Source organism: Xenopus tropicalis, chromosome 1, assembly GCF_000004195.4.
Source record: "Xenopus tropicalis strain Nigerian chromosome 1, UCB_Xtro_10.0, whole genome shotgun sequence".
Taxonomy (NCBI): Eukaryota; Metazoa; Chordata; class Amphibia; order Anura; family Pipidae; genus Xenopus; species Xenopus tropicalis.
This window is the reverse complement of record NC_030677.2, coordinates 211,876,940-211,889,700: the sequence shown is the minus strand read 5'-3', so window position 1 is coordinate 211,889,700 and position 12,761 is coordinate 211,876,940. Positions and strand designations below refer to the sequence as shown.

The 12,761-nt window shown below is 49.1% G+C and overlaps 1 protein-coding gene across 3 annotated transcripts; it reads left to right on the top strand.

The window, feature by feature from the left end:
- The first annotated feature begins 6 nt into the window (after positions 1-6).
- On the top strand, positions 7-12,069 carry pigo (phosphatidylinositol glycan anchor biosynthesis class O). Of its 3 annotated transcripts, XR_004221053.1 has the most exons (12): positions 7-109; positions 2,785-3,285; positions 4,601-4,744; positions 4,988-5,111; positions 5,728-5,887; positions 6,123-6,302; positions 6,845-8,423; positions 8,984-9,187; positions 9,948-10,129; positions 10,688-10,758; positions 11,585-11,780; positions 11,869-12,069. XR_004221053.1 is itself a non-coding variant. In NM_001126911.1 (11 exon segments), coding segments are annotated over 10 exon segments (3,267 nt in total). In that variant the 5' UTR covers positions 66-109; positions 2,785-2,792; the 3' UTR covers positions 11,715-12,067.
- The last annotated feature ends 692 nt before the right edge of the window (positions 12,070-12,761 follow it).

Here is a 12,761-nt window from a genome sequence, read left to right as displayed (position 1 = left end):
GCGTTCCATCCAGGCCCGATCAGCCCGCCCCTTCCGCTACAGCAAGGTCATGTGACAGGGGATGTCCGCTCCCAGGTAGCAGTCACCTCAGCGTGAAGGTCTGAGCCCGGTGAGTGTTGGGGAGTGGGGGAGCTGGGTGCTACAGGGGGCGCTGGGGGCTACAGGGGGAGCTGGGGGAGCTGGGGGCTACAGGGTGCTGCTACAGGGTGCTACAGGCTACCCACGGCACAATAGGGAAGGGGGGGCATTTCTAGATGTTGCCCCAGTTACTGCCCCATCTCACACCTGATACACAGCAATACACCCAATGGCAGCGCCAGTTTCAGGGCACTTGCCCAGGGCCACAGCAGCTCAGGGGCCCCCAGGGGGGGGTTAATGTACATTACAGTGACATGTAGTTCAGACTATGCAGCCCTCCTGCTGCTGTACTGTAACTGCTCTGCATCAGCCAAAGGCAGCCCGGTGGCTTCTGGGAGTTGTAGTCCAACAGCTGGGAGGGGGCTTTCTTCTCTAACTCTGACCTTGCCCAGAAGAGCCCAGCATCTAATGCCCCCTTACCCTACACAGGGAGGGGTGGGCACTAGTTACCCCCCACATTGCTAAACCTGTGCTGGTTGAACGCACAAAGTAGGGTGAAATGATTGGCACCTCCCTGACTGAGTAGCCAGAAATATCACCCACTACCTACAGCTGATAGGGGCAAATACCAGCCGGTTGGCACCCAATGGGCTGTGGGTAGGGACAGCGGCTGATTGGAGGAAAGAACCCGTGTGATCTTGGCATATAGAGCAGAAATACCCAATACATATTCCCCTGGGTGGGTTCCCCCCCGGGTGGGTTCTGCCGCCTGGTTCCCCCCCTGGTTGGGTTCTGCCGCCTGGTTCCCCCCCTGGTTGGGTTCTGCCGCCTGGTTCCCCCCCGTGTGGGTTCTGCCGCCTGGTTCCCCCCCGGGTGGGTTCTGCCGCCTGGTTCCCCCCCGGGTGGGTTCTACTGCATGGGTAGGGCTGGGGGTGCCAGTCTGGGTTGGGTCAGGATAAAACAGGTTGTTACTGATCTTTTCAAGGTCAACTTCAAACTAAATGAAACAACATTGTTATCCCCTTATCTCTCTCCACTCTCAGCCTCCCTTATTGGCCGAGCCCTAGCGCAGGCAGGGGGGCAGCATGGGGCGGAGCAGTCATTCACGGACATGGGCTGTAGCCCGGCTTGGGGCTTGCATGCCGGGAGTGGGTTACGTGGGGAAGAACAGCAGCCCAGGCCACTAACCAGGCTTGGGGCTACTATAGTTTATATAAATACCCCGCTGTGTAGCCCCGGGGGCAGCCGTTCCTGCACCGGTACAGCTGGGGTGTTTGCTACAGAAACCCTACTATAGTTTATATAAATACCCCGCTGTGTAGCCCCGGGGGCAGCCATTCCTGCACTGGTACAGCTGGGGTGTTTGCTACAGAAACCCTACTATAGTTTATATAAATACCCCGCTGTGTAGCCCCGGGGGCAGCCATTCCTGCACTGGTACAGCTGGGGTGTTTGCTACAGAAACCCTACTATAGTTTATATAAATACCCCGCTGTGTAGCCCCGGGGGCAGCTATTCAGGCTGGAAAAAAGGAGAAAAGGCACAGGTTACATAGCAGATAAGCTCTTTGGAATACAATGGGATTCTGTGCAACTAATCTGTTATCTGCTATGTAACCTGTGCCTTTTCTCCTTTTTTCCAGCCTGAATAGCTGCCCCCGGGGCTACACAGCGGGTATTTATATAAACTATAGTAGGGTTTCTGTAGCAAACACCCCAGCTGTACCAGTGCAGGAATGGCTGCCCCCGGGGCTACACAGCGGGGTATTTATATAAACTATAGTGGGGTTTCTGTAGCAAACACCCCAGCTGTACCGGTGCAGGAACGGCTGCCCCCGGGGCTACACAGCGGGGTATTTATATAAACTATAGTAGGGTTTCTGTAGCAAACACCCCAGCTGTACCAGTGCAGGAATGGCTGCCCCCGGGGCTACACAGCGGGGTATTTATATAAACTATAGTAGGGTTTCTGTAGCAAACACCCCAGCTGTACCAGTGCAGGAATGTCTGCCCCCGGGGCTACACAGCGGGGTATTTATATAAACTATAGTAGGGTTTCTGTAGCAAACACCCCAGCTGTACCAGTGCAGGAATGGCTGCCCCCGGGGCTACACAGCGGGGTATTTATATAAACTATAGTAGGGTTTCTGTAGCAAACACCCCAGCTGTACCAGTGCAGGAATGGCTGCCCCCGGGGCTACACAGCGGGGTATTTATATAAACTATAGTAGGGTTTCTGTAGCAAACACCCCAGCTGTACCAGTGCAGGAATGGCTGCCCCCGGGGCTACACAGCGGGGTATTTAAATAAACTATAGTAGGGTTTCTGTAGCAAACACCCCAGTTGTACCAGTGCAGGAATGGCTGCCCCCGGGGCTACACAGCGGGGTATTTATATAAACTATAGTAGGGTTTCTGTAGCAAACACCCCAGCTGTACCAGTGCAGGAATGGCTGCCCCCGGGGCTACACAGCGGGGTATTTATATAAACTATAGTAGGGTTTCTGTAGCAAACACCCCAGCTGTACCAGTGCAGGAATGGCTGCCCCCGGGGCTACACAGCGGGGTATTTATATAAACTATAGTAGGGTTTCTGTAGCAAACACACAACTATTACCCATTAAAATAAGAGTAAGAGCTGCAGGCCCCGCCAGGTTAGTCTCAGGTTTATCTGCTCAGCTTGTTGACCTTTTGCTTTTGCTTTTCAGGTCTCAGGATGAGGAGGGGCCACGTGCTGCTCTTTTTGGCCTGGGTGTCCATCCTTTTCTATTCCGGCATCTGGATTTTCATGAGTGGATTTCTCCTCATGCGCATCGAGCTGAACAACCAAAGTTCATGCGCTGATCTCCCTTCCTCCGGCCCCCAGGGGCCCCTCCAGCAACATCCGGGTACCTGCTGGCTTCCTCGCAGGTTTCAGAAGGCAGTGATCATCATCATCGATGCACTAAAGTATGACTTTGCCAAGTATGAGCCGGGCATCACCAACCCCAAGCCGTACCAAAACAAACTGCCAGTCATACACCAGCTCAGCACCTCCCAGCCCAGGCATGCGCGGCTGTACCCCTTCCGGGCAGACCCACCGACCACTACGATGCAGAGAATTAAGGGCATGACTACAGGATCGCTACCAACATTTGTAGATGTGGGCAGTAACTTTGCCAGCTATGCCATCCAAGAGGACAATCTGATTCATCAACTTGTAGAGAACGGTGAGAAATGGCATTCTGAGGGTCTGTAGTTGGCTCTTATATTGGCTGAGATTCTAGCTATCTGTATAACAGAGCATTCTGTCACAGTGGCACAGATCCTATCTGATCCCCCCATTGTAAGCAGCAGTCCTGCCCTGCTTTATGGCTGAGATTCTAGCTATCTGTATAACAGAGCATTCTGTCACAGTGGCACAGATCCTATCTGATCCCCCCATTGTAAGCAGCAGTCCTGCCCTGCTTTATGGCTGAGATTCTAGCTATCTGTATAACAGAGCATTCTGTCACAGTGGCACAGATCCTATCTGATCCCCCCCACTGTAAGCAGCAGTCCTGCCCTGCTTTATGGCTGAGATTCTAGCTATCTGTATAACAGAGCATTCTGTCACAGTGGCACAGATCCTATCTGATCCCCCCCCCCATTGTAAGCAGCAGTCCTGCCCTGCTTTATGGCTGAGATTCTAGCTATCTGTATAACAGAGCATTCTGTCACAGTGGCACAGATCCTATCTGATCCCCCATTGTAAGCAGCAGTCCTGCCCTGCTTTATGGCTGAGATTCTAGCTATCTGTATAACAGAGCATTCTGTCACAGTGGCACAGATCCTATCTGATCCCCCCCCCCATTGTAAGCAGCAGTCCTGTCCTGCTTTATGGCTGAGATTCTAGCTATCTGTATAACAGAGCATTCTGTCACAGTGGCACAGATCCTATCTGATCCCCCCATTGTAAGCAGCAGTCCTGTCCTGCTTTATGGCTGAGATTCTAGCTATCTGTATAACAGAGCATTCTGTCACAGTGGCACAGATCCTATCTGATCCCCCCATTGTAAGCAGCAGTCCTGTCCTGCTTTATGGCTGAGATTCTAGCTATCTGTATAACAGAGCATTCTGTCACAGTGGCACAGATCCTATCTGATCCCCCATTGTAAGCAGCAGTCCTGCCCTGCTTTATGGCTGAGATTCTAGCTATCTGTATAACAGAGCATTCTGTCACAGTGGCACAGATCCTATCTGATCCCCCCATTGTAAGCAGCAGTCCTGTCCTGCTTTATGGCTGAGATTCTAGCTATCTGTATAACAGAGCATTCTGTCACAGTGGCACAGATCCTATCTGATCCCCCATTGTAAGCAGCAGTCCTGCCCTGCTTTATGGCTGAGACAAGCCAGTTAACATCAAACTGTATGTTCTGGGGCCAAAATATAATATAATGTTGTTTTTGTACAAAGAAGTCATTGCTTAGGGCAATATATTTTCCCAAGCAGTAAGCTTGCTATTGTGCTAGTTCATGAGCTACAAACACATTGTCCCCATTGCAGGCAGAAGAGTGGTCTTTATGGGCGATGACACCTGGGACGGACTCTTTCCAAAGAAGTTCTACAAATCCTACTTCTTCCCCTCCTTTAATGTAAAGGACCTTCACACTGTGGATAATGGGATCCTACAGCACCTCTATCCCACAAGTAAGATGGGGAACCCTGTAAACAATAATGGTACAGTCTTGTGACTTACTGGGCAGAGTGGGGTGGGGGGTGAAATAACGAGGGTCTCTTCTCTTGAATTGGTATCAGCGTTATGAACTTGTATTTCTGTCGGGTACCTGTAACTGATGTGGGAATCTGTTGCTTATCCCATTTACAGATGCAATCGTTATAAGACCTAAAATAATTTATTTTCTTGCCTTTTTCCTTTTGCTCTTCCTGTAGGGGACAGTGGAGACTGGGATGTCATTGTAGCCCACTTCCTTGGTGTGGATCACTGTGGGCACAAGCATGGTCCCGACCACCCAGAGACTGCTAATAAACTCGCACAAATGAACCAGGTCATCAGGTGGGTACATCCCGGGGTCATTTTCCTACCCAGAATTCTCTGTAGGGGACGGCAAGTAGGATGGACCATGCTGGGACCCATAGAGCTGTGGTTGTGGGTAGCAATTTAAACCAGCAGATTTTTGCCCCCATAAATAACACCCCCCTTTGTCTCCTTCCTCTTCCCACTTTCTCTTCTGCTTTTTCAATCTGGAATCTTCTGATTCCACGCAGTCTTAAGGTGCCCATACACGGGCCAATTCTAGCTGCCGATATGGGTCCCTTAGACAGATTCAGCAGCTTATCGGCCCGTGTAGGGCCACTAACGACAGTCCTGTCCGACCGATATCTGGCCAGATATCGATCGGGCAGGTTAAAAAAAAAATCTAGTCAGATCGGCTCGTTGAAGTGGTAACCGAACCAACTTCGTTATGATTCGATCGTTTGGCCCCAGGGCCAAATGACTGAATTAGCCTGGATTCTCCCGATATCGCCCACCCGTAGGTGGCGATGTTGCCAAGCGAGCGGATCTGAAGGTGTATGGGCACCTTTATACAGTTGAAGTAAATATTCAATATACTTTTATTACTGCAATTAATAAATTACCTTATAGTAATGTGCAGCCATTCCTGTTTCAGCTCCCTGGTAGAACATCTGGATGAGGAGACTCTGTTACTGGTGGCAGGAGACCACGGTATGACAGATACCGGAGACCACGGGGGAGACAGTGAGAAGGAAGTTATGGCTGCCCTGTTTTTGTACAGCAAGTCTCCACTCTTCAGCCATGAGCTGAGCAAGGTACGGCCCCTGGTCCTCCGTATGGAGGGGGTTTAAATCAATGCTCTTCATCTTTGCCTGTTGCTTATAGTTGGTTCTTCTTTAGCCAGAAATGGGGGCATCCCACTCCAGATAATGTTTGGGGAAACAATAACCCCCTGGAGGTATAGTCATTGGCACAAAAGAGCGATATTTATACTGGAATAATCTTGCCAGCATTTCTATTTTGTGACTGTGTTTGTTTGTTTGTTTATAGGAAGCTGAAACTGTCCCGCAAGTGAATTTGGTCCCAACCTTGTCCCTCCTGCTTGGGCTCCCAATTCCTTACAGCAACCTGGGTGCCGTTATGCCTGATCTTTTCTCTTGGCCCAAAAAGGAGTCCAGTGTCTCTGCCGCCTTGACCCTGGCATCTGCTGTCCACATTAACGCCCTGCAGGTATTTGCCATTCTATACATTCTAGGTAACTTTACATCTCTATGGAGATGCAATTCAGGCTAAAAGGCCCAGGATCATTCCCAGGATTTCCATTTACACGTAATACCCCCAAGTCTGTAACCTGCTCACTGGCTTAAGCATTGGCATTGGAGGTGGGCCATCTAAATGGAAATCTGGGCCATGTTTCCAGAATTCTTTCTGCTTTGCTTTCAAAGGAAGCTATCTCCTCAGTTATACTGATTGGGCAGAAGAGCTTGTTTGTGAAAGGGTAAGTACCATGCTACACGCACATATGCTTAGTTTAGAGTAGGGTCAGCTGTGGTGAATGATAGGAGTTATAGTTCAGCTGAAAGTGTCACAGGGTTTTGTCTTAGGATATTTCTGTACAGAGGAAATTGTAGCAAATTAGGTGTTATAACATTAGTGTGTACATGTCTTAATTATTATTATCATAATTAGTTCTTTAGGGTGGACTATCTGGGCTGGTTGGCTAATGGCTACCGCTGGTCACACTGTGGCTCTGTTTCTGTCCCTTGTCATAGGTAGGCCGTTTCTTGCATTCCTATTCGTTGGCGGCTGGCGACCTTCCCTCCGACAAGCTGAGAGACCTCAAAAGCCTTTTATCGTCCCTGACGTCCGAGTACGAGCAGCTGATATCTGAGCGGAGCCGGGGCTCTTGGACCGAGTCGGAGTATGAGAATCGGCTGCGGCAGCATGTACTCCGAGTTCAGCGCTACCTTGTGCAGGCCAGGGCTGTGTGCATGGAGTCCTGGGCTCGCTTCCATCCCCTGCGGATGTTAGCAGGCTGCGCCATTCTTGCCGCTACCTGTCTTCTGTGCTACCTGGCAGCTGAGACTGGCATGGCCCTGGATCTTTCCTGCAAGTTTTTGTTAACTTACCCTTTATTTGGGATTGTGGGTGCAGGAGCCCTGCTGGCATTTGGAAAGTGGCTATCGCTGATAGAATGGGACTGTCTATCTCTGTGGGCTTTAGTTATAGCAGCCTCCCAGCTGACCTTTTTCTACAGTTTCCGGAAGCAGATGCAAGTGCGCGTCAGACTGAGATTCCGCCAGCTGTCGCTTTTATTCTCTGGCCCCTGTCTCATTCTGATATTCCGCTGCGGTTCCCTCTTCTCAGACAGCTTTGTTGTAGCTGAGGGCCACGTGGCTCCTTTTCTTCTAATGTCCCTTCTGGTACTGACTATTTACAAGTTGCACTGGGACGGCAGATTGACTCTTCCCACCTTAAGTCCACTAGGGGGCGATACCACGAAACTTACATTGTCAACAGGATACAGAAAGGATGGGCCCATTTTGTTAGCTCTTCTGGGAGCCTTGACTTTGTGTGTGCGACTCTCTGGCATCTTTCATAACTGTCGGGAGGAGACCCCAGACTGCCATCCCTCTCTGTTTCTGGCACCTCTATCAAATGTAAAGGATCCTCAGTTAAAAAATATCTCCTACCTGGGGTGTATTGTATGTTTGGTGGCCATTGTATACATGGTAAGGAAATGGCTGCAGCATTACGGGAACCTCAACAGCTCCTCTGCATTGGTTCTTTATGTTCGTTGGGGATTCCCTCTAATAGCCCTGGCTATTACCTGCCACTGGGCTCTGAGCGCCGGGGCGGAGGATAGCTTAGCTAGACTACGGGATCTCATACAGTTGGCTCTTGTAGCCTGTCCTAGAGCTGTGTATGGCCTTGCAGCCCTGGGCCTAGTATTCCTACTGTGGAACCCTGTGACTGTATTTATGAAAAGTAGTCGGGACTCGGATGCAGACAACACCGTCACTACCTACAGTGGAGCCCCTGGGTCGCAGGCAGAACTGTTGCACGTCATCCCCCAAATCTACAGGAAGATGCAGCGCACAATGAAAAGCCGCCTCCGTCACGGAACGGATGAAGAGGAAGAAAATAAAGGGGCTGCTATAGAAGCCTATGGCCTTGGCAGTGTGTATTCTGCAGCCATGATTGTTACTCTGTCCCTACTCACCATGGTCCTGCTTCTGCTGCATAGCGAAAGGATAACTCCAGCCTTTCTCATTCTGCTTGTGGAAGCCTTCGTGATCCTGCATATCCACAGCCATGTACAGAATCTCTACTATGCGCCTGACAGCTCTGGTGGGTCCCTTTGATGTACATTAAGGAGCATATTCATTATAGTGTGGTGTTGCCCATAGCAACCATCCACAATTGGATTTGCCATTTAGAAAACAAAAGCAAAGATCTAATTGGTTGCTATGGGCAGCATCACATTGTAATAAATATGCCCCTAAAGGTGCAGATCGGGCAGCAGAGGGTAACTGTACTGAGGGAGAAGTAAATGACTGTTACTGCTCTGCTGGTGATTGCGCCCAAAACAAGACTCCCTGTGTAACTTGTCAGTACAGATTAATGCTTGACTAACCTGCCCAGGTACAGAAACTATGAGCTCTGTTCCAGGGGAGATTGTATTCACCTACCTTCTCTGACTAAGGGAAAGAGACCTGAACCAGGAAGGTCAGAGCCTCCTAGTGCTAAACCTGGGTAATAGTAAGGGGGACTGAATTCTTGTATGTTCAGCGCATTTTTCCAAGTGATCTATTAACATGACTGTAATATTAATAAGAGAGGGGGGTACTCATTGTTTAGGAAATATGAATAATATAAAATGTATTATTAGTAACTATGTTCTGTTTCAGACCAGTTCTCGGTGCCATGGTACGCTGTTATCTCTTGGGCCCTCGCTGGAACCCAATGGTTCTATTCCACGGGCCATCAGCCGGTCTTCCCAGCCATTCACTGGAATTCAGCCTTCGTAGGGTTCCAGGAAGGACATGAAAACAACATCACTCCTGCAGTTCTGGTGGCGGCCAACACCTTCTCTGCGCACATCTTGTTTTCAGGTAAGTTGGTTAAATACATGGCGGTAAGACTTGACTATACACGGAAAATATATCATGCCCTGGGGGTTTAGTTACCCTTCTCTTGTACCCCACATTAGGCAAATGCTCTTCCCATCTGTCTGTCCAGTCAAAGGTGTGTTTCCATCTATAAAACCAGATGTGACGCTTGCCTGACGCGTTTCGCTGTGACCAGAGGCGTTCAATCTATGGTGGGACCTCCGTACTAAAGTGGCCATACACCATAAGATTTGCTAGTTTGGTGAGGTTGCCAAATGAGCAAATCTTTACCCCAGTGTGCCCACCTTGGGTGGGTGATACAGTGCTAATGCAGGGGTTTGGCCCTAGGGCCTAATGATCACGTTGCAACAAAGGGGATAGGAAAAGTCGGAGCAAGGACCCCGATCCAATGAAAAATCAAGCCTGTCCGATCCACAGATATCTGTTGGGACAATTTGATGGAGGGGCTTATACACGGGCAGATAAGGTGCCAAGTTGGCCTTAAGGACCCAAATTGGCAGCCCGTGTATGCCCACCTTTTATGCTTTCTGTACTGTATCTTGCCCTGGCATGGCAGCTCTGCCGTAAGCATTGATTCCATTGGTCATGGCCAAGGGTCAGATAACAGCTAAAAGTAACACAATAGGAGGGAATGGGAAGGCACAGAATGGTCTAGCCTGTGTGGGTTACGATACCAGGTAACCTTCCCTACTGCTGTATGTGCCAATGTCCCAATAATAAACCATCTTGTCTTTGGAGGAAGCTGGATCCTCTCTCCTGCTGCTGTGGCCGTTCCTGTGCGAAACCCCCGGTAAGAAGAAGAAGGGAAAGAAAGAGGCAGAAGAGATGCCCCTGATGGAAATGAGGCTGAGGGAAAACCCAGACAAGTTTGCAGGGGCTCTGCTACAACTGGGGACCAAGTACCTCTTCATTCAGGGAGTGCAGGTAGGAGCCAGGAATGGCCGCCGTAGCAATAATCCTATCCAAGCAGCTTGGTCTTATTATCCACTTGCTGCTCCTGAAACTGATGTTTTGTATTTGGGAATTTGAAACCCCCCCCCCCCCCCCCCCCCCCCCCCCCCAAGGAAACACTAGTGGGTAAATGATACAGAGCTTCCTGAAGTACTTACCTGCTTGTATCTGTGCCTACTTCCTGCTTCTGCACTGAGCCAATCTCAGCTCTTCATATTGGGGCAGCCTGTGATTGGCTGTTTTCTGGGTTCTGTGGCCTCAATCTTGTATTTTAACGTACAGGGGAGTTTATTGGGGTTATGTAATAAAAGGGAAAAAAGACAAACCTCCCACATGTGATGAAAGGAACTAATTTTGCCCAGGAGTAGTAACCCATAGAAACCAATAAGGTGTTTGCTTTTGAACAGGTGACCAGTAATTGTACCTGCTGATTGGTTGCTATGGGTTACTGTAGTGCCTTTTATTACATGTGGGGGTTTGTCTTTTTTTCCCCCTAAAATTCGGGTTCTAACCCCTGTCCGTATCTTTCAGCTCCTGTCCTGCGTCTGTGCCGCCATGATCCTGCGAAGGCACCTCATGGTCTGGAAGGTGTTTGCGCCAAAGTGAGTCCTGATCCAGTTAACTCTTTTATACACTAGTGCCAGTCAGAACCGACAGCAGGGTTACACTGCCACAGCCCTAGGGCTGCACTGATTGGCTTCAGAGAGAAAGACAGACGGAGAGAGAGACAGACAGAGAGAGAGGTGGGATACAGTCAAAACATTCAAAATATAGGTAGGAAATTCCCACAGTTCTAATGGGAAATATTTCCTGCAGCACAAGGTAAGTAGAACTAGGGGACATAACTTGAAGTCAAAGGGAGGGATGTTAAGGGTGAAGACACACAGGGCTACTTAGTAGCTGCTACTTGTCACAGCTACTAAACACCAGAAAATCCCCTGCCATAGACAATACTGAGAATTGCCTCTGCTAAACACACAGACACAGTTATCAGTAGATGATCAGCATTGTCTGCTAGCTGCTACTAGTAGCTCTGTGTGTCTTCCCCCTAAAGGTCACCATACACAGCCGATAGTAGCTGCCGATATGGGTTCCTTGGACCGATTTGGCAGCTTATTGGCCCGTGTAGGGGCAGAAACGAGGGGCCTGGCCGACCGATATCTGGCCTGAAATTGACCAGGTATCGATCGGCCAGGGTAGAAAATCCAGTTGGATCGGGGACCACATTGGTTCGTTGAAGCGGTCCCCGAACCGACTGCCCCATTGCCGCTGTTAGAATTCGATCGTTTGGCCCCAGGGCCTATGGGGAGACAAGACGGTGTAAGTAGCAAATCATCAGCCTTTGATTGTGTGGGATGCTGGGAGTTGTAATGTAATCACCTCTTCCTTTGTGCCCACCTACTGACGTACCCCAATGCCTTCTCCTAGGTTCCTGTTTGAAGCAGCGGGTTTCACGGTGAGCAGCGTATTTCTGTTCCTCGGGATAGTGCTGCTACTCCGGGTCGACTCTGCCGTCAAGTCTTGGTTCAAGAGCCTCATCCTCCAGCAGCAGAGGTAGCAAATAGCAACCAGCGCCTAATGGCCGAACCAGAACTATTACTAAATATGGCCGCCTGGGTCCCTGGCCATTGTGTTCCATGCTCTCCTCTTAATATAGCCGGGTCAGGGGTGTCGCCATCGAGGAGAAACTGAGCCCCATTATTAGGGGCAAGTATTGTATAGCAGTTTATTTTTACTGTCCGTTCCTGATGGCTTCACTGCAGCGACCAATCAACTGCTTCTGATCAGCAGCAGTGTCTTACGCTGGGTAATCCGCTGCCGACTGCAACATTACAAACTGCGCCTATTGCCCCGAGGCAGTGCTACTTTGTATGGCGTCTACAGGGGGGTTTAATAAAAAACCTTTTCTCACAGGGTGGTGATATAGTACTGATTTTATTATTAGTTGGACCCTACGAATTCATTTCTGTAAACCTGTATTTTCCCTAAAGGCACCCAAGGCCTTTCTTGAAACAGTCTAATGTATCAGTGGGATCTGTTGGGTGGAATATGCTTACACTGCCCCTCAGTGTACCCCTCTCTATACAGTACATGTATGGGATCCCTTATCTGGAAACCCGTTATCCAGAAAGCTCAGAATTACGGAAAGTCTGTCTCCCATAGACTCAGAATTTTAAAACTGATTTCCTTATTCTCTGCAATAATAAAACAGTTGGGATCAAGTACAGGTACTAAGATATAATTACCCCTTATTGGGGCAGAACAGCCCTATTGGGTTTATTTAATGGTTAAATGATTCCCTTTTCTCTGTAATAATAAAACAGTACCTGTACTTGATCCCAACTAAGATATAATTACCCCTTATTGGGGACAGAACTGTCCTATTGGGTTTATTTAATGGTTAAATGATTCCCTTTTCTCTGTAATAATAAAACAGTACCTGTACTTGATCCCAACTAAGATATAATTACCCCTTATTGGGGGCAGAACAGCCCTATTGGGTTTATTTAATGGTTAAATGATTCCCTTTTCTCTGTAATAATAAAACAGTACCTGTACTTGATCCCAACTAAGATATAATTACCCCTTATTGGGGGCAGAACAG